Consider the following 21699-nt stretch of genomic DNA (forward strand, 5'->3'; position numbering starts at 1 on the left):
GTAAGTGGAGTGTTTAGTAAGATCTGTCCCTATTCCAGTGATAAGAAGGACAAATTATTTTGGTAGCCAAGCCAGGTAAAGTAGCCAAGCTCAACTTAAGACTATTTCTGCACTTGTCCACTGGGATGTAACATAATAATTTTTTTTAATATTACGCATATTCAACTCCAGAGTGTCAGCACCAGAGGCAGAATCCTCCTGACACAGCTGGTGCGAGAAGAGCCAGAATAACAGCAGGAAAGGGCAGATACGTAGGTGCTCAGGTTATTTAGCACAGCTCATGGCCTTTGGCCAGGCTGCGCTTTCTGAGGACGTTAAAAGTGAGTTGCTCCCAGCCCAGGCACCACCCGCTCTGCTTTTTCCTCCAGTGGAAGTTTAAAGTGTTGAGACCATAAAAAGCTGGTTGTATACCCAAGAGGACTCCAGTGCTAGCTGCAGGAAACCCATCTGGACATGGACCACCATCAGATAAACCAGCACCCGGTAGCTCCCTGGATGCGGAGTGTCAGGAGGCTGATGGGGCAATTCATGGGTACCAGCGGCTGTGGGATGACATTAGGGCCTGTCTCAGCGTGCAGCCACCCTGAGCACTGTGTGCACCACGTGCGGTGGGGACACACGTACGGTGCAGCTCACGGGGCAGCAGAACGTGGAGTCAGAGCGCTCCTGAGAAGGTGGGGAGTGGGTTTGACCCGGGGTGCTGGGAAGAACCGGCGCTGGCGCAAGACCACCGTAGTCAGTAGTAAGTACGCCTACACCACAGACCTGCCCACGCTGAAAAATAAGAGAAGGGAAAGGTGTAGGTGGGGCGCTGGGCGGAGACAATCCCCGGGGCTGCTGAGCCAGCGAGGGACGGAGGCGTTGGGAAGGGGCTCTGCGGGGAAACACGGGGGCTAAACTTACGGGAGATGTTCCAGCCCTGGTGAATCTCTGCCGACTTCACGTGAGTCACAAACGGGGAGAGTCGTTCTCGTGGCTCTTGAGAAATATGATGAGGGGGGAATATTGTCATAATTTTTTTTTTTGTTTAGTCACTGGTTTATTTTCCTGTGAATGGTAGTAACAGTTCAGCCTACAAAGCTGATGTAATTGTGAAACTCTTTTTCAGCTCAAATGCCCCTGCACGTATGCTTTAAAGCACACTGCCTTAACGGCAGTTTGGCTATACCCAATACTTTTACATAATCTTTTTCTTTAACTTGGTTTTTTGTAATGATGTTACACTAAGGATTTTTTTAATGCTTCTTGTTACAAAAATTGTTTCCACCTCTCATTTTTTATAACTGTTTGCAACCTCTGTAAAGTCAGAATTTCCAAAAGCAACAAGCTATGGCAAGTCAAGTATTCAGTCGGGATTCAATAGACGTCGCCGTGCCCCTATTCCCTTAGGAGGTTGTTCGCCTGGGCCTTTCAGGGATTCGCTATAGCAGAGGTCGGTACATTTTCCAATTCACAAGCCTTTAAACATTTTCTGTGGAAACTGCAACCTCTTTTTAAAAGAAAAGTAAATGTTACTGGAGCTCCTGCAGTTTTACAGGAGCTGAATGCGCTTTTCATAGTCAGGTTTTGGGGATGCCTTCGTTGTATTAGTCGAAAGCTATTGATGTTTATTAAGATAGGCTTTTCATTAAGTCTTTAACGTAGACACACCTGTCACTAGCTGAATGAACAGACTGAGGCAAAGTTCAGTTGAGTAGTACTGTATGAAGCCCCCATCTTTGCAGAGAAATAAGAAGTCTCTGGCAGACTCATATTTATTTGGAAGGAGAGGATGGGTAATGGGGAGCAAATTTAAAGCCAATTCTGGCAAAGCCTTTGCTCAGACAATGGACACACAGTCCAGCTACTGAAGTTTGCAAAGCTGTGGTTTCAGTTAGGCATGCTTTAGCAGTCGTGTGGGTTTATGGAGTTCTCTTGCTACTCTCCTGTGGGTTCTGGCCCCTGTAGCAGAGCGTATGACTTCTAGCACAAAAGCGTGGGGATCTGGGCTACGAGCATGGATTTTAAGAGCTGATTTAGGTTTCTGGCTGACAAGGAGATCCCACCAATGGTTGGGTCGGCCCTGCTGAAGGGTCACTGGACACAGCTGGGAATAGGAGTGATGAAAAGGACATGCCCCAGAGCAAAATGCTGTGAACTTGCAGCCTGAGCTGTTTTATGTTAACTGAGCCATAGTAAATCATCATTCTAGCTCTTAGCCATATCAGATACCACCAGATTACACTTTGGTGAGAGAGACAGAAAGTGCAACTACGCTTGATCTGCCACTGCCTATTACAATTCTGAAGTGGCAGATTTTTAACTCTGGGTTTTATGCAAGCGAGCATTGAGGAAGGCAGGCAGCAGAGTTGGTTCAGAGAGGTGTAACTGCTTCTGTCCCGGGTGTTTGAGATCAAATTTGGAGAGAGAGACCTGTGCTGGCTGCTTTAACTCTAATTGTTGCTCTGCTCAGAGCCAGGAGGGCTGACAATGTCACTGCCCAGCCCCTGCCAGCTGAGCTGTGGCCAGACCAGCTGCCGAACTGCCAGAGTTGAGGGTGCAGCACTTTCAGGAAAATCGTCGTTTATCTCCACATGCCTTAAAAAGCCACTGTAGGTCAGGAGCTGCAAGCAGATAAGACCATGGTTCAACAAACCTGGTTTTAAGATTCTTAGTAGTAAACCAGAAGTGCTGTGGCCACGGGCCTCAGATTGCCGATTGGTACACCCACACCCGGGCTCAGATTTCTTCAAAACACAGTGACAGGTTGACTCTGTACCAGCAGCCTTTCCACTGAACCGGGTGCTGCCTACTCGCCTGCAGCTGGCTAAACCTCCGTGGACCGCTTTGACAGAAACGTGACCACATGCCTGAGCCTAAACTGGGTCAGAGGAGCACCGCCGGGTGCTCCAGTGGTGCACAGGTCTACCTCCGCTGAGCGCAGAGCCCCAGCCCTGGGTTGGCTGTGCTGCAGGCAGGCAGCAACTTGGCCAACGCGCCCCAGCTCATCTGCCAGGGAGGGTTCAACGGGGTGCCTCTGAAACCAACTGAGGAAGTTTCTACCCCACAGCTCTTTGTTTTTGTTCCCGTAACGCTGCTTGTCGCCTTCATTGTGCTGATGCAGCTGTTGGTAATGTTACATGCTGAACCCGATTACTGAAGTAAGCAGGGTTAAAAACACACTGTTTTGGGAGGGGGTAATTATTAAGCAGAACTACCCCCCAGGCTTGATTTACAGCACAGTCCTCCAAATGTCCATACAGACCTGAGGGGCAAAGACCTGAGCCATAGGGGTGGGCAGGTAACCGCCAGGGAACGGGAGACTTCACGGTCTGGTTTTGTCAATAAAGCCGATGCCTGGTGGAACTGCAGCCGGAGACCTTCCGCTGCAATAGCTGTTCTCTACCTGGCATGCTGCGCTTGGACTGTGGGCCTTTCGTGTGATGCAGGACTGTGCTCTTGTACGTACTTTGGATTCTTCATCCGAGCTACGTGTACCACTTTGATTCCTTCCTCCCATGGGACAGGATTTTATTGGCTTGCAGATTGCATTCTCTCTGACACAGATTTCCTGCATGCAAATCAAGAAGTTGGGAGGAAGATAAGGTAATGAATATGCTAAGCATGGAAAAGTGGTATATTGTTATGGTTATGTTACAGGGCATTTAAAATGGGAAAACAATGAAATACAAATATTGCAGAACCAAAATCCAGCAGTTTTGCATCATAACATATAAGAACAAAGATGCGTCATTGCAGGATTTAAAGTTCTACTGAAAATAAGTGATTGTGGCTTAAAATCTTTACTGAAAACAAGTGGCTATAATGTGTAAATTATTTAGGAAAAGAAGAAATTATTTTCCATATTTTGAACATTTCTGCCTTGTGGATTCCTTCTTTAGGATGCTGAGAAAGTATGTTATATGGTCAGGTGAGAGGAGATGGGGAGATGGAAATTTCAAAATAAAACTGCAGGAAATGTTAGAAAAAGGTTGTGTTGAATGATTCTGTCAAGTCACTGAATAAAGGCATCGTCACAGGGGTTTATCCACTCGGTCAGCACAGGATTTCCACATTTCTCATTGGCCAGCCTTGAACATCAAATATGTGAGCCTATTTCTTTATTCATTGCTGCACCCCTGGATTATAGTTCAGCTGGAATATTCTTCCAGTTCTGAGGGTTTATCTCACTATGTCCCCTTATAAATAATGCGATAGCCATAACTAGAGGGTCGCTTGCTGCCCTGCCCCGGTTCTGTCTGAAGGTTTTCCTGCTTCACCGAGACACAGGAGCGAGAGGGAGCAGGGGCTCATCTGCAAAGCAGCCTTGGTGGTGTGATGCTCCGAGCATCCCGCCTGGGCCACTCTCCTGGGGGAGACAAAGGAAGAGTCAGGCTCATAACTGGTCCTCTGCAGCGTGGTGCATGAATGCGGGCAGCCGGGGAACCAGGCTAGGGAGAGCCACTGGGGTGTGAGGAATTAGGGAAAGGCTGAGGACTGGTTCCGTTTGTGTTGGAGTCTAAACTCTTCCACGGAGCCTTTGCAAGAACGATGACTTCTACCTTGCTGACTTGCTGTAGCTCTGGATGTCACCACTTTTTCTCCCATCTTCTCCTTAGTGCCTTCTTTTCTCTCAACCTTTCAGAATTTCTGAAGAAAAGGAAGGCTGTTAAAAATCACATCCTAAAATGCAGCTTCCATTTTGAGCTTTCTTTGATATCAGTGGTAGAGTGGTTCTCTTCCACAACACAATGTGCCTCACTAAGAAACCCTATTCTACGTTGTCACAAGACTTAAATGTATTTTGTTTTTTTTTTTTTAGAAATACTTTCTAATTCATTAAAATAAATTCATGCAATCATTAAAATCACTTAAAAGGCAATGAAATCAAATGGAACCTACAAAATGTAGCAGCCTGGCCCTCTCTTCCCTGCACCCTTTCAAGCAGAGGCGAGCAGGACATAAATTACTTGCTTTCTCTTTTATTTTCTCTTTCTTTTAGTCTTTCCCCCAACACACTCCTAATCACTTTTGTTTCTGTGAAGCTGAGTCTCTTGCATTTGGTAACAAAATTCATTGGTTTTTTCCCTAAGTGATTTCTATCACATCAAAACTGGACTTCAGTGGGAATTTTGCCTGGCTAGATACTTAAAGGATTTTTGGGCACCCTGTGTTGAAAGAGAGACTGTAGATTTGTGTGCGTGCGTGCCTGCATGTGCATTGTACACATACATGTATATGTGTATATATAAAAATCTACGAAAGTGCGTAAATTCTTGGCTCTCATCCTAACCTTTGTGCAACTGGGTGCTGGGATCTGGATATTCAGTGTGCTTAGCAGCACTTTTTAATGAAGAGGTGTTTTCTCCCTTGGAGCTGTCATTCTCTGCCACATCACTGACTCTCTCAGACAGAAAAATAATTGGCCACTTTCTCTGAGCGTGGAATCGGAGAGCCCCAGGGACGGCGGAGTGCTCAGCGAACCGGGACAGCGGCTCACAGTGGCGCCCACTAGTGTCCCCCTGACCCACGCTGGTGCTACTTCCCACGGGAGTCCTGCCCTCTGGGGTACCCCCCCCCACCCCTAAGCACTTGAATGAGGTCTGGTAGATGGTGCTATGAAATGTGGCAGGCAAGACCTGAAACCCCAGATGGAGACAGGTGAAACAAAATCGTTTCCAGAGCTGTTCCGCTACCAGATGGAAATGCAGGCTTGCTTTGCTCTCCATTTGCTGAAACTTGTGTAATAGCTGCCTCGTGGGATGGTTTTCCATGTTTGCAGTATGCTTTTATATTATTTTGCTTCAAAGGTGGATTTTTAGCAGCATTTATTCTACTCAGTGTCTCCTAACATCCACCTTTCATCAAATATTCCCCAGAGTTGTTAGCATTCAGAAATAGGCAATGCAGTAAAAATTCATCCCTTGGGACCTCCCACCTACTACGTGGCATGTAGAAAAGTGATGAAATAAATGGTCAAGGCAGTCCTCAAGCCCTGGGGGGACATGAAGAGCACTTGCCTGGCAGGAGCCTGCCAGTATCCCATGCCAACCAAATGCTCACACGCAAATACAACACAGCTTACACTGTCTAGCAAAGTAAGTTACGCTGGGTCCGGCTCTGCCACTTGCAAATCTCTGCTCACTGACAGCGAGACTGTGACCCTGCAACATCCTGCTCCTTTTCCCAACGGCTGGTGACTGAAGCAAGGACAGCCCTGCTCGGCTCCTGGTTGCCATCTGCCTTATGCGTGGAAGGGTCCTGCTCTCGTAACCACCGTGACCAAAGGAAAAGTGTGTCCTTCACCTTGCTGTGACATATGCTGACCCCTTCGCTCTGACTCATTCTCACATGTCTTCTAGAAGAAAAGCCTGGACAGTGAGCCAGAGCAGCAGAGGCAGGAATTCCTCCCAGGAACGACAGACAGCCATCCTGCAGGTCCCAGGGTGTCCTCTGCAACCAGGCTGCATGGTTGCAGCTCCCCGGGAGCACAGGCTGAGGAAGGTGTCCATCACCACCCCACAGGATGGAGGGGCACAGCCCCCTGATCTCTATCATCATGCTGGGGCTCTGTATTTTTACCTGCCCCCTTGTTCCGCAGCTGTCAAACTCTACGCCTTAGGCTATATATAAGGGTAAGTAGAAGGTGGGATTTTAGCTTGAGTAGGGCTAAATAAGGTGTAAACTAGGCAGAAATGTTGCCGTGATAGTATTATGTTGACCAAGGCCTCACCACCCTGTGGACATCAGGGTCTGACTGCTCACACCAAGACCCTTGCTACTTTTTAATGGGTCGTACTAAAGGAGGTTGTATTTTAATTTAGATCAACACCTAAAACAAAAGATCAGAAGACTTTTTTTTTTCCACCTCCTTTTCATATTCATTACATCCATTCTTTTTCTGCCCTTCAATCCATAGCTGTGGGCAACAGGAGAACCAGTAACTGCCTGAAACGTGAATAGCGGAGAAAGGAAAGAATATGCAGTTGTGAGATGAGTTAAAGTTCTTCTGTGATGTTGCTCATTTGTCTGTTCTCATCTGTACAACTTAAACTCTTCAAGCTAAAATTTTCCCTCACTAATGTGCTAGGAATCAACACAGTCATCTGCGCTAGAAAAAACAGTGCTCATACTTCTCTCACTGAAGCTAATTGGAGAGAAGTGGTGCAGGGATCCTTTCACGTTCTCCTTGTGTCACCGAGAAACAAATTATGGTGGCAAAGCAGCGATCGCTTCTTTTGTGAGGGGTGGTTGGGGATTTTTCTTTTTCTTTTTCTTTGGGGGGGGGGGGGGCGGGTGGGGAGGGTGGAGGCGTAGGTCACATTTTATTATTTCTTCATAAAGTAACTTCATTCTGCTCTCCTGTACATGTCCTAAATCTCTGCTGCTAAAGAAAAACAACAACAACAAAAACCCCCAACCAACCAAATGAAAAAAAAAAAAAAAAACCCAGAGAAAAAAAAAGACGGACAATTCTGCATGGCTGGTAGCAATGGCAAAACCTCTTCCTGCCCGTAATGAGGGGGCATCTCACCAGGGTGTCCACAGCCGTTTCCTCCTCAGCTAATGTTTTTCTGATGGAAGTTTTTTTGTTTGCTTTTTTTTTCCCCTCCCCTCCTTTCTGGCCATTTCAGCAGAGCAGGGCGCCAGTGCCGACCTCCTGCCCCGCAGCCCCCCGGGGCGGGGGCGGCAGCACGGCCCGAGCTCCGCGCCCAGGAGGGCGCAGGCTCCGCAGGTGCGGGCACCTTTGAATCTGCCGCTCCTGCAAACGGGTTTCCGAGCCGAAATTCACGTGGCAAATAAAGTGCCCATTTGCTTCGATTATTTTCTAACTACTTTGCTGGCCTTATGCTTTTGGTGTTGCTGGTACCCAGATGGGTAATTTTGGAGCTATCTGCGTGCATAAACTTGTTTTGAAGGCGCATGGGTCTGAGAGCTCAGGTACTTAAAACCGCTTAGTGAGAATTAACAACTGAATGGGGAGCCCTAAGCACCCCGACTTGGGATCACATGCGACACAGGGACTTCAAAGCACCCGGCGCTAATCCGGCCGGATCGCCCGCCACCGCCCCGCGCCGGGGATGGGGCTGCAGCGACCCGCCCGCCGGCCCCCGGCCGAGCACACGGCCGGCAGAGCCCTGCCCCTTGCCGGCAGGGCTGGTCCCCGCCGGGGCTTACTCGGGGAACGGCAGCGGTTTCTGCCGGCCCTCCCCGCGGTTGGTGCGGGGAGGGGCAAGGGCTGCCCGGTCTTTCCGCAGGTCGGAAGACTGAGCAGCGATGTTTCGAGAAATGGTTAGAAAAGCGGAGATGGAGGCAAGGGGTGGCGTTTCCCCCCCCCCCGCCCCCGGCCTGAAACCGCCGGAGGGGCGGCGGGTGAGGAAGTGGCTTGGGGCAAGCGCTCCCCGCCGCCCGCCCCGTCCAGGCGGCTGCTGCCGGCCCTTGCAGCCGGGGAGATCGGGGGAGTCCCGGTGCGTGGCTGGAGCTGCTCCCGCCGGCCTGAGGACAGCGCCGGCACAGACCCCCCCGCCCGCTTGCAGGGGCACCTTCGGGGCGCGGACCTCCCTCCGTTAGGCTTCCCCCCCGCCTGCCCGGTCACCCCGCTTGGTCTCTGCCCTCTCTCCGAGAGGCCTGGGCCGGCTGGAGGGAAAGATGCCGGCTCTATCCCATCCCCGGTAGCAACGGGTGGCTGGTGGAAGCCGGGGCGAGCAGCTAACAAACCCGAGCCCTCCCCAAGAGGGGAACCCTACAGCCATCTTCTCACCTTCCCAGAGAGTACATATGTCGTCCCGGTTCTGCTTTCTGCTTATTTTTATAGTGGGCTCGCCCGTCACGGCAGTTATTTAATATGCGGTTCCCTGCTAGGCCTTGCTGTTTGATTGCTGTCACAAATGATATCAGGTGAAATTCCTCATTGCTTCTGCAATTACACGGTAGCCCACTGCTACGCGCTTTTTCAGCCCCTCGAGTTAATTGTTTTCCCACTGTAAGCCTCATACTGCATGCACATAGAGCAAACAAACCCCCAAACCCTCCAAAACTCATATTTCTCAGCTATTATGTTATCAGCAGGAAATATTTCATGGCTCTGACATCATAAGCCCTGAGCAGCATGAAGTTTATCAGGGCCTTCACATGATGAAATTGTACTTTTTAAAGTGTTAGAACAAAAGCAGAACACCTTTTTATGGGATTTGAGCTGCTAATTTTAATTGCTGAGATTTAAACAGTGCAGTTGACTCCAGGCTCTTTCAATAGTCATTTCTGGTATAAAGCAGGGCAAGCAAGCCAAAATTAGCTGTTTAAAACTTTCTGTAATAGATCTGTAAATACAAATAGGATCAAACTGACCAGATCTGTAGCCATCACACCAATGTCACGGATCCCGTTATGTTCTCACATCTCTATCGCATGACTGTCAGGCTGACGATGAGCACAAATCTATAAGTGAGTAAGTGATCTTGCTTCAAAACCAGGGAAAAGGTGCTAGGCATCCCTCATTAAACTTATTGAAGGGTGAAAAGGCAAGCATTTAAAAGAGCTGTTTGGAGATCCCTATGCATGAATAATACAAAATATGAAATGTTGCTCATGGTTATGGTTGGGTTTGTGGTCCTAATTTCAGTCTCTTCCTTTCCACAAGTTTCTGCAATTCCATTTTGAGCACGGAAAGTCACGTGGAAGCTAAAGACAATTTAATACTCTTCTCATCTCCCTTCTTGTAGGTTTCCCAAATATTTGTCAAATGACAGAGGCATCCGCTTTACAAAGACTTACACTTTGTGGAACAGACTTCTTTTCCTTCTTTAGCCAATAGGGTACCATAGGCCCAAGGACACAAAGCTGTTGGGTGGTCACACCTAGCAAAATTATCCATTGACAAGGATTCACTCCAAGCACTGAATATGTTTGTCCTTGCCTGTGCTTATACTGCCATATTTTACCAATTAGGATCAGACCTTGACTAGTTTTTACCAACCATTGCATTTCCCTCTAAATGTAAAATCACAGATAAAGAATTGTTAGGTGTTGTGTTTCTTTGAAGGAGGAGAAAGGAAGTGACCAATAAGGCTGCTTTGAATACCACTTTCTTTTCAAATACTTAGTTGTTTCTTCCAGTTCTTGATTCATTGACTCGTGTCTGTTATTTCTGTTTCATACTCCTGAGTGAGAAAAGGCTATTCTTTACTTTTTCATTTTTATAAATTAGCCCCATACTTATTATGGGGCTTATGCATACTTACGTCCTTTTTTTTTTTTTTAATGTGTATGTCTGTATGCTGCTTTTTTAAATTGGTTTTGATAGCTAAGAAAGTGGCAGCTAAATTGAATTAATTACCAAAGAGTAAAATTGCTTTTAATATGACACCATCACCAGTTAATATTAAAGATAGTAGTTCTTTGGTTTTGTACGGCTATATTGATTTCTTCTATTTAAAGTCCATATATATCTGCTTCAACAACAGTTGACTACTTTTTAACCCTTTGGAGTTCGAATTTTCACAACCTCAAAGTAGATTTTAAGCTACACTTCTCGTATCCTTGGGAGTCTATATGACTGCACACTGAAAATCCCACTTGGCATAAACTAAAATGGATTCGTGGTCTTTGCAGCTACAGCAAAACTTCCTTTCATCAGAAAATAAAGACCATTTTCAATTCATTTAGTCTCCTAACATTCTCACAAAAGAGATGGCTGTTGTTTGCATTTGACTGATGAAACAACCTGACCACTGGAAGGGTGTAGCTGGCTTCTTCATAAAAATAACCCCTGAAGTTAAGTGACAAGCTGAAATGCCGAGCCTTGCACAGCCATATTAATACCTCCTTGATTTTTCTGAGTGCTGTAAGCATTCAACAGCCTTGAAAAGAAAGGTATCAAGATTTTAAAAAGGAAGCACTCACATATGACTAGCCATGTCTGAAAAATTTCTGATTTAGTGATTTTAAAAGTGACATTGAAAGATGGTGGAAGAGTGGCAACTCCTATGAATGCATTTAGAAGTATTCTCCTTCCTTTGTCTAGCCAGGTACTCTCTATGTTGTTGAAGAGGGGAAAAAAAAAAAAAAGCCAGACTGGATGACTGAAAAACCAGAAAATCTGCAAAATCTTGACATTAAGCTGAAAGTATTAAATCCCGTTGAATGACATGCTAGCAAATTAGGGAGGATATCCAGAAACTGACAGGTTTTAAACCAAATCAGGACAAGGGAAAAAAAAACCAAACCCAAACAAAAAAAAAACCAAAACAACCACCCTCACAGAAACTATTCAAACGTAGCGCTCAGAAAATACCTGTCCATCCTGCTGTGGTGGCAGTAGGACTTCAGGAAAAGACTACAAAACGGCATGGCAGGTGATTCTGATAAACAGATTTTTTAAGGTGTCTATGTAAACCTAGTGGTGTGTGTATCAATATCCATATTTATAAGGATGAAAAGCACATATAGCTATAGATGGCCATATATGTATATAAATTTCCATATATATACACACACATGTAGGTGTACAACATCCTGATAGAATAGATCTCATGGATCCCAACTTCTTTCCCCCCTTAGGCCCTACTGAGCTGGGTCCTTCAGTTGAACAGTCCAAGCAATTTGTTGAAGTGGGGGGCTGTTTTCTGATACACTGACCGATGACAGAGAAAAGGGCTCGATTCCAGCCTGAAAGTGAAGGACAAACCACTTCAGTACAGTGTGACTCCACTGTAATTTGGGCTGCAGAAAATGAGCTCTTCTGGAACAGCTTTTTTAAAGTCAGAGATGCTCCTTATTTGAATAAACCCCAGGAGTATATTTGAATAAAGCCCAACAAAACAAGATAATCTGTAACCCTTCAAAGACCTACATTTTCTTTCAACATTCTTTTTGTGGTTTGGAGGTTATTTTACTAGATTTACGAACCCAACATGCTCCTTTCTGTTTCACCAGTCTGCTGTTTCTGTAGTCTTATCTCTAAGATAACATCTACAGCGTTGCGGGACCCATTCAGAAATCTCCGGTCCCACACATGACTGAAACATCCCGCAGCTTCGTACGGTGATGTTCCCGGCCAGATCCCGGAGACATCGGGGACAGCGAGCAAGGATGGAGCCGCCTTGTAGGGGGCCGTGGCGGGGCGATCCCCTAGCTGCCTCCCCGGCCCCCAGGGCGGGCAGATTTGCAGGCTAAGGAAATGAGAAATACTGAGTCCCAAGAGTTTGGCTGGTGACCGAGGTGGTAACTTTAATTTGGGGGTGGGGGGGTATTACAGCTCTTCCCGGACCGTACGGAGTGAATGAGTTACAGAGCCCCCGAGTTACAGACGGTTCAGCGCTGCGGAGGGTCTCCGGGAAGCCTTGCCCGACGCGGGGGTGTGTGTGGGGGGAGCAGCCCGGCCCCGGCCTCCCTGCCACCGCCGCCGGGCCCCTGGCTCGGCGGGAGCTGCGGGGTGCGAGGCAGGGATCCAGGCTGCTGAAAAAAAGCTGGATGAAACCTTCTTTCGTTAGCGAGAAGAGCCTCACCCCAAACCAAAAATTTTCGAACCAAAATGGAAAGCTGTCTCTTTCCCAGGGCGGCCACGGTTTCCTCGCCCCCGCTCCGAGACAGTGCAATCCACAGAAAACCTAAGCAACATCGAAAGCTTTTCTACCTTTCTCTGTTAAACGCGGGGTTAGCCGAGTTGTGGAGAAAAAACAAAACAAACAAACAAACCCGCAGCAGCTTTGAATTACGCGACACCTGTCCTGCGGAGATGTTTTAAATCATGAGACCCTTTCAGTCTACTATCTCGTAAAATTAATTCCCCTAAATCCTGCGTAGGAGCTCTGTAAAATCCCTTTCCGTCTCTGCCCTAATCTAGGAAAGGCAGAGCCCGGAGCTCCGGGCGGGGACCGGCCCCGCGGAGAGCTGCACCGGGGCTCACCGAACGGGGGAAGGAAGGGATGCAGAGGCTCAGCCTGCGCGGCGCCCGGCAGGATGCTCCTCGTTTTGTTTTGCTTTCAAAGCAGCGCTGCCCGGCCGGGCTCTGCTCCCCTCCTCACCCCGCGGTGAATGCAAACACCTTGCCGAGAAGCAGCCCGGGGAAAGGGGCATCAGCGCGCAGCGGCCGGTTCGCTTCGTGCCGGAGCGTCGGGCTTCTCCCACACTTTTTTGTTGTCTTCCTCGGTTGGACGAGATCAACGCAAAAAATGGGGCTAAATGTTATCCCGGAGAGAACGGGTGGTTAGGGCTGAGGGCGGGGGGTATTTCAGTGCCAGCTGTGATCAGCCTGTTCTAGGCTCCCGTTTGTGTGTCTGCAGCCGGAGGTGGGCACAGCGGGAGCCGGTTGCCCCGTCTCTCGGCTCCGATCAGGGGTAGGGATCGAGCCCCGGCTGACCTCAGAACCGCCGGTGCCCGTCCCCTGCCTCAGCGGGCACGGCCGGGCACGCACCGCCACCCGCCACCGTGCCAGCGCCAAACTTGCGCAAGAGCCGCATCCCAGCAGGGCTCCCCCTGCGCCGCTGCCCCGGGGTTTGGAGGCCGCGGTCAATTGTTGGCGCTTTAATTCAGTTGCCCCGACGCGGCGCGGCGGGAGCGGGGGGCGAACGGGGGCTCGGCGAGGCGCGGCGGCGGGGCGGGCGGCAGAGCTCGGCGGCTCCAGCCCGGCCGCTTCCCCGCGCCCGGCGGGTCCTTCCGTCAGGCAACGAAATCCTCGCCGCTCGGCGGGTCTGGTTTAAAATTCAGCCGTGAGGAGGAGGTAGGTTTTTGTAGCGCTCCCTGCGAGCTGGCTGGCGGCGAGCAGAGGGCGAGGGGCTGCGGATTTGTAGCTGCAAATCGTTCACACTGGCTCTGCCCGCTCCACAAAAATCACACGGGCGTCTACATCTTCCCAAACTCTGTTCCCTTACCCTTTGGGGTAAAAGGCTCCGATTTTTTTTTTGCGCTGAGAGAAAGCGCCAAACAGATCTGGCACTCGCCTGAATTATAAATCTGCCTTCCCGATGGGAGATGCTGAAGGGGAACGCGGGTTGCGAGAAACCGACTGCCGAGTTCCTCACAACTGAAATGCGAACCAAGCCCGCCGCTTCCCACAGAGGCTTCCCTGATAAGGTGAAACGTGTCACCCCCATGATAACGATGCTGCCCGGGGAGCGGAGGGGGGGGGGGGAGAAGGCGGCTGTTGGGCTCAGCTGAGGCACAAGCCGAATTGTTTGAACGACGAGACGGCCAGCGGGGGGGTGGCAGGGGCTAGTGTCACCCGCCCCGTCTCAGCGGCCCGGCGGATCGCCGCCCTTTCCTCCCTGTTGGGTGCCGGTGCTGGGACCGGCTCTGCCCCCGCTTTTCCTTTCGTCCCCATCCCTCTCTTCCCGCCGCGGATCCTCCACTACGTGCCCGAGCGGCTGTGCGTCTGGGAGGACGGTGCCACCTAGTCAAAAGGTCTTTTTCTGGGGGAGGGAAGTCGGGCCCTCCACTGCGGCCACCGCGGGTGATGCGGGCGGTCCCCTCACTCCGAGCGGCGTGGGGGCATGGGGCGGGCCGGAGCCCCTCCGGTAGCCGGCTGCGGGAAGGGGGGCTGCGGAGGGGGGACACACACCAGAGTCACAGGTGACTTGTTCCAATTAGTAGCTGTCTAATTAAATTAGTGTCACGCGGTCCAGCCAATGGGCCGGCGGGGGTGGAGGGCGGTGATGAGACAGCCCGGCGCAAGCCCCTCCCCGGCGGCCCGAGGAGCCGGGCGCGCCGGTATAAATCGCCTCGGCGGAGCCTAGCCGCAGCGCTGCGCGGCCGCGGGTCGGGGTTCGTACCGGATCGTGTGGGCGCTCTGCCGCACGGCCCACAGAGGATGCAGCTGGGCGAGCCGCTGCTGGCGGCGGCGGGGGGGCCCCTGCCAGGCGCCCCCTTCTACCCGCTGGAGGGCGGCGGGCGCGGCGGCGGGGCCGGAGCAGGAGCCGGGGCGGGCGCTGGCGGCGGGTCCCGTGGGCCGCCCCGGGCGGGCTCGCCGCCGCACCTCGACCTGGACAAGACGCCAAAGAAGTTCGGGGCGGCCCCCGCCATGCTGGGTGAGGCGGAGGCAGGCGAGCCGCCCTTCGCCGCCCCCAAGCCGGACGGCCGCAAGGCCACCCCCTGCGGGGAGGAGGAGCTGCTCCCGGCCGCCACCGCCCGCTACTCCATGGACAGCCTCAGCCCCGAGCGCTACTACCTGCAGTCACCCGGGCCACCCGGGGCCGAACTGGGGGGGCCTTGCGCCCTCTTCCCCTACCCGCCGGCGGCGCAGCACGGCGCCGTCTACCAGCCGCCCGGCGGGCCGCGCTACCCCTACGGCTCGGTGCTGTCACCGGGCGGCTTCGCGGGCGCCGTGTGCTCGCCCGGCGGTCGGGCGCAGTTTGGCGGCGGCGGCGGGTACCAGTACGGGCAGGCGGCGGCCGGCGGAACCCTCTACGGCCCCTACCCGGCGGCGTCGGGCTCCTGCGGCGGGCTAGGGGCGCTGGGAGTGCCCGCGGCCGGCCCAGGTCTGCGGGCGCAGGTCTTCCTCTGCAACCGGCCCCTCTGGCTCAAGTTCCACCGGCACCAGACGGAGATGATCATCACCAAGCAGGGCCGGTAAGCGGGCAGGGGGTGGGCCGAAACGGAGGGTAGTGGAGAGGGGATCCCCCGGGTTCGCTCCGTGCTGCCTGCTCTCCCCGGGAAGGAGGTGCGCGCTCTCACCGTCGGTGATGCCTCCGGCCCAGGGACGCTTTCCCCGAAAAGCGGCCCTCCCAATTTCCCCCGCACTAGGCGACCGGGAGATCAGGCAGGGGTCGGTTGGGGCTCGCCGCTTGCCTCCTTGGTCTTCTCGGTGCCAGGACAGACGGGGCACCCTGCGGCCGCCTCCAGCTGCCGCCGGAGCCCGCAGCTCTTTCCCCGGCCCGTCTCGCATACTGTGTGCTTTTCCTCCACAGGAGGATGTTTCCTTTCCTGAGCTTTAACATCACCGGCCTCAACCCCACGGCCCACTACAACGTCTTCGTGGAGGTGGTGTTGGCGGACCCCAATCACTGGCGTTTCCAGGGGGGCAAGTGGGTGACTTGCGGCAAAGCCGACAACAATATGCAAGGTAGGTGCGAGGTCCCCGGGGTCTCACCGCCGCCTTTCCGCGCGGGTCGGCTTCTCAGAAAGGGTTCCCGCTTCGCCCTCCTCTGCAGGGTCTTCCCCACCCCCGCATCCCGCCGTGGACAGAGCGACGCTTTTAAGGGCGTCTTGCCACTTTTTTTTCATGCCGCGGTGTATGAGGCTGTGTGGGCGAGGGGACATCGGGGCACCCGAGGGGCTGCCCGGGCGCTGCCCCCTCCCGCCCTGCCCCGCTGCTCCGAGCTGCCGGCGGTGGAAGAAAGCGCTTGTGCCCGGCAGGCGCTTTACTGGCTTATCTTCCCCAGGCAACAAGGTGTACGTTCACCCCGAGTCGCCCAACACCGGGGCTCACTGGATGAGGCAGGAGATTTCTTTTGGGAAACTGAAGCTAACGAACAATAAAGGTGCTAACAACAACAACGCGCAGGTAAACGGGGGGGGGGGGGCGGGCTTGGTGGCTCCTGGGTTTTTGGGGCTCTAGAGCATTTAATCGAGCTGCTAGATCGCTGTTGTGACTTGTTCCCTTCTTGAATTAGATCGTAGGTGTTGTTTTCTTTGTTTCTCCTTATGAAGACAATTAGAAATGTCAGAAATTAGATGTGTGAATTTCTTTGTTTTCAATGTATCTCCGGAGTTGCTCAAAAAGTGGGAGTGTATCTGATAGCTCTTGACTTCCTGCCTTAGACTTAGGCATATTAGTAACCTAGTGAAACAGGGCTACAAGCTGTGAATCATCTCCTGTTAACACTTTAAAACTGATCTATTCCCGAGTCAAAAGATGGCAATTTACAGGAAGAAAATGTCAGGTTATAAAATATTTTAATGTTTGATGCAGTTTGTCTAAAGATCTTGTCTCTTCCATGGTTTCTTTTAGATGATAGTGCTGCAATCTCTACACAAGTACCAGCCCCGGCTTCATATTGTGGAAGTGACTGAAGATGGTGTTGAAGATCTGAATGATTCCTCAAAGACTCAAACATTTATTTTCCCTGAAACGCAGTTCATAGCAGTTACAGCATATCAAAACACTGATGTAAGCATGGATGTGTAAAATGACAATTAACAATAAAATTGTCTTGTGGGTTCAACATCTCATCTTGCTGTATTCTGCTTTTACTTTTAGATTACCCAGCTCAAAATTGACCATAATCCTTTTGCAAAAGGCTTCAGAGACAACTATGACTCGTAAGTACACTTCTGTCTCTTGCAGCTGTCTCTGTCTAGGAGGCATGATTCTGGTCTGAAATGTGCATGGAAGAGTTAGTTTTTTAGATACTACTTCAGTTATTCAGAAGTAGTAATACTTCTACTGGCAGCTTTGCTAGCTGCTGTGTTCCTTTCAAAGACCTTAAATGTCTGTTTGCATAGTTGCTGTATTTCTTGATGACTTCTCTTCCAGCAGGCTTCTGAATTTCAGTAGAAAATTTGTACTGGCATAACCTAGCTGGCCTGCAGATTAGCAGTAGTGTATCAAGTATCACCACCAATGAGGCAGCTTCTTCAAATTGTCAGCAGAAGACTTGCCTAATGCTCACTTTGTAGCATCAGATGGTCTTTGGAAAGCTGGAACTGTATGTATACAAGTATAGCTTCTGGGAGGAAGGTGCTGCACCTCACTTAAAATGGCTTGGCTGATATGACAATGTATACTTGTAGCAGTGATACTATAAATTTCCTACTCCTCTAGGAAAATCAAACTGAACTCCTAAGCTGGATAAAAATGAACATCCATCCAGTTAAACCTAGTTGTAATTATAATAAAGAAATAATTTGGTTTCTTCCAATTTGTGTGTTTTGTTTTGTCTATCAGAACAATGCTCAGTATTTCTCTTTTATATTGTAGCATGTACACAGCTTCAGAAAATGACAGATTAACTCCATCTCCCACGGATTCTCCTAGATCCCACCAGATCGTCCCTGGTGCCCGATACAGTGTGCAACCATTCTTCCAAGAACAGTTTGTCAACAACCTGCCCCCAGCTAGGTTTTACAATGGTGAGAGAACCGTCCCTCAGACAAATGGCTTGCTCTCCCCGCAGCAGAGCGAAGAGGTGGCCAGCCCTCCTCAGCGGTGGTTTGTTACACCTGTGCAGCAGCCCAGTGCCAACAAACTGGACATGAACTCCTACGAGACGGAGTATTCTCCTAGCACCTTGCTCCCTTACAGCATTAAATCCCTCCCCATTCAGACATCTCATGCTCTGGGGTACTACCCTGACCCGACATTTCCATCCATGGCAGGCTGGGGCAGCAGGGGCTCTTACCAGAGAAAAATGACAACAGGATTACCTTGGACCTCCAGAACAAGTCCTCCAGGCTTCTCTGAAGACCAGCTTTCCAAGGAGAAGGTGAAAGAAGAAATCGGCTCATCCTGGATAGAGACTCCACCCTCCATAAAGTCTCTAGATTCAAATGATTCTGGGGTCTACACAGGTGCTTGTAAGAGAAGACGGCTCTCCCCTAGCACTTCCAGCAATGAAAATTCCCCAACTATGAAATGTGAGGACATTAACGCTGAGGACTATAACAAAGACACTTCAAAAGGCATGGGCTACTATGCATTCTATACTAGTTCTTAAAGCATCCTTTTATTCCAATTGGCTAATTTTTTTCAGGGTGGCCTTGGTTTTTTTGCATTACAATTGCTAAAAAGACTCTTGCCTTCCACCTTGAATTGTTGTGTGCAATTCTAAAGAAGGTGCCAAAGCTTTTTGACTGCAGGTAATGAAGTAGGGAAAGAGCAAACTATGGTATAATTCTTCCCCTTTTCTAGAAGGAACCACATGTGGAAGCTGTAAGCAGGAGTCTAGATTTTTACAATGTGGCTTATTTATTAGAGACACTAAAGTGTACAGTTGGGCTTGGCTCAGAGGCCTGATCAAATCTATGCACTCCTGAGCAAGGAAATAGAGGGGTAGGATCCCAAATTTAACTTTCTTCCCTGCCTGCCCCTCAGATAAAAGGGGGCTCGGTTGCAGGGAGCTGCACAAATGCTATGTTCTGCTTGAGACTGAGCTGGCTTGTCCAACCTTTGTCTGTAGCACCACTGGCTGAGTTGGATATGGCTCAGCTAAGGCTTTCTTTGGCAGAAGATGGCCAAAATGAGGCCTGCTTGCTAGGCAGGATTTTGACTTGAAGGTCTTGTTGCTAATGATGGGGTTACAATGACCAAATCTGACTCTTCTTAGTTTAGAACTTGCATTAAAAAAACCCATGCCTCCATCCCAAAAGCCTAACCTTTATTGAGGTGGCCAAAAATGAAGTGTACAGTTGTGTTTTGTCTAGGTACACTGTAGAATATTGTGGAATAATGTATAAATAGTTGACCTATAGCTGTTCAGTCAGAAGGACTCTGGTGGTGCTTTGAAGTTCAAAAGGCATTTTTCTTGTTAATCAAACTTAGCATATGGAGCATTGTGAAAAACATGAACAGATTTCTATTTACATGTATGTAAAGTGACTTTTTCAGCTGCCCTGTACAAAACTGGAAGTGATGTAACTTACCCACTCCTTGCCTATTGTTTCAGCCATTTTAAACTGATCGACCCTAGAGCACTGGCACACAAACTTCTCCCAACAAAACTTGGTTCTGTTTTCTTTTTCTATGTACATAGCAGTAATTTTTAATAAATGTGGTGGTGCCAGGGATAAGAGTGGGGTGGCTCTCTGCCTTTTCTTTGTTGCCTGTCCCGGCTGGGGGGAGGGAGCCCAATCCTTGAGGTGCTGTATTGCTAAGGAATGGGGGCTGAGATGTCTCTAACATATCTTGCAAAGTTTCTCCTTGCTGCTTTATCCCTTGCACTGTGCTCATCTAGATGCTGCCACCTGTTATTTTTTAAAAATTATATTTTCTTGTAGTTTGCTCCAGCTCTCCTGTGCATCCTCCCTAAACTCTGAGCCTCTGGCTTGCTCCAAAATCCAACGGTACCTCTTTTTCCCCTACCACTGCTTCCCCCGCGCGGGGTTGTGGGAGGCGAGGTGTGAGTTCAGCCCTTGTCCCGTGGACCGACTTGTGAACTCTGCTCGCCTCCCCTAACAGCAGCTGAGCCGCCCCTGCCTGCCCCCTCCGTTTCCCGGAACACGGTAAGAAATTCCCCTGCCCGCTTATCTGGGGAGAAAGCCCCTCCTGGCAAAGCAATTGAATCCCGGTTCCCGCGGCAGCAGGACTTTTCTTGATATGCAGGCAGTAATGGGATTAAACTGTTAGCGATGCCCGGCTGCAAACAAAATAAACCAGAGGCTCAGGCCGGGGCCCTCCTCGAAGGAGGTAACGCGATCGGGGGGTACTGGCAGCAGCTCCCCACCTCCGGAGCGGAGAGCGGTGGATTTCCGAAGAGATTTCGATCAGCTCTTTGCCTCTCAGTGCGGGGCTCCGGATCGGCGCGTTGGCAAGCGAAACAAATCGTTGTCCCAGCAGCTTCCCTCCTGCACAAGGAGTCACATACGATTTGGGACAGAAGAGGACTCGCAGTATTTTTTAAGCGACAAGGGACGGAATATTCTTTTTCTTTCTTTTTCCTTTTTTATTTTTTTTCACCTAAGTAGGGGATATCCGTTCCCGGTAAAGCCCCCTGGAAAGGCAAGCTGTCCCTCTTTTCCAGCCGGGGGTGCGGTGGTATGCCGGCCGCACCTCGCCCGCCCTTCCCGGGCTGCAAACATCGATGATCCAGCGCTCAGGAGCGCGATTCTGCCGTGGTGTGTTATTAAAAGCTGTATATTTTTGCACCGCACAGTTAAAAAGAACTTAATACTTGTGAAAAGTCCTCACACTGTTTAATAGAAACATAAGTGCCTGGCTGGCCCCAATTAACACCTTGTGATTATAATGCATTCCTAAAATGGGGTGTCAGACGCCAAATTGTGAATAAAGGTATCTAATTAATCTTCATAGGATGACACTGATAAACAACTCTATATTTAAATAAAGATCAAGGAACTGAATGCTTCTTATTTGTTTACATTAACAGAAGATAAAGTTAACTACCCTTGCACTTTGCTTCGTAATGTGATTTACCGAGACAAACAGCCGGCTCCGGGCGGAGAGCCCCTCCTACCCTCGGCGGGCTTTTTATCGCGGGTTTGGAGGGAGGGGGCGTCCTTGAGGATGATGGCCCCTTCCTCCACAGCAGCTCCACCGATACCCGCGGGCAAGGCGGGCGTGTGTCGGGAAACGCGGTACCTTCGCCTCGCAGCTTGTGAGCAGAAAACGCTGTTAAGGAAAGGCGCCCGTCGGCCCCGTCCCTGCGATTTCGGTAGCTCTCGCATGAAAACTGCGTGCGACTTTGTAAACGGGGATGGAAGGCAGGCAGAGTCTAGAGAAAAAAATAAATAATGGTTGTTTACACCGTTGCGGTGCTGCGCAGTGAGAGGCGAACGGTGAAACTGTAAAACTGAGTTCTCGGTTAAGGAAAATCCGCGCTGTTGGCTGGAATCCGCCCGCTTCTGCTTCGCTCCGTGCGGGCAAAGACGCCGGCGGCTCTGCCTGCCCCGGGGGCTCCTCTCCTTCTTCCTCCCGCGCCCCGCTCGACCCGCGGGCCCCATGATACTGGGATACACTGGTGTAACCATTTGAGGCCGTTCCCCGCGAATTAGAAATTTTCTGGGCTATTTCCTCACTGAGCCGAGGGAGCGGTTCCCTGCTATGCGTGC

The 21699-nt window shown here is 50.5% G+C and overlaps 1 protein-coding gene across 1 annotated transcript; it reads left to right on the forward strand.

The window, feature by feature from the left end:
- Window positions 1–14752: 14752 nt before the first annotated feature.
- EOMES (eomesodermin) lies at window positions 14753–19687 on the forward strand. The gene is made up of 6 exons (XM_054816501.1): window positions 14753–15543; window positions 15882–16036; window positions 16356–16477; window positions 16925–17083; window positions 17174–17235; window positions 17894–19687. The coding sequence occupies exons 1-6, from the start codon at window positions 14786–14788 to the stop codon at window positions 18627–18629; spliced, it is 1992 nt and encodes a 663-aa protein (XP_054672476.1). The 5' UTR covers window positions 14753–14785; the 3' UTR covers window positions 18630–19687.
- Window positions 19688–21699: the final 2012 nt, after the last annotated feature.

The sequence above is a fragment of the Grus americana genome, chromosome 2, assembly GCF_028858705.1.
Source record: "Grus americana isolate bGruAme1 chromosome 2, bGruAme1.mat, whole genome shotgun sequence".
In the NCBI taxonomy this organism is placed as follows: domain Eukaryota; kingdom Metazoa; phylum Chordata; class Aves; order Gruiformes; family Gruidae; genus Grus; species Grus americana.

Excerpts from the sequence above, each read along its gene's own strand:
- EOMES (XM_054816501.1), top strand. The coding sequence starts at position 14,786 with ATGCAGCTGGGCGAGCCGCTGCTGGCGGCGGCGGGGGGGCCCCTGCCA. Across the intron at positions 16,037-16,355 it reads AGCCGACAACAATATGCAAG|GCAACAAGGTGTACGTTCAC; the intron begins GTAGGTGCGAGG and ends TATCTTCCCCAG. Across the intron at positions 16,478-16,924 it reads CTAACAACAACAACGCGCAG|ATGATAGTGCTGCAATCTCT; the intron begins GTAAACGGGGGG and ends GGTTTCTTTTAG.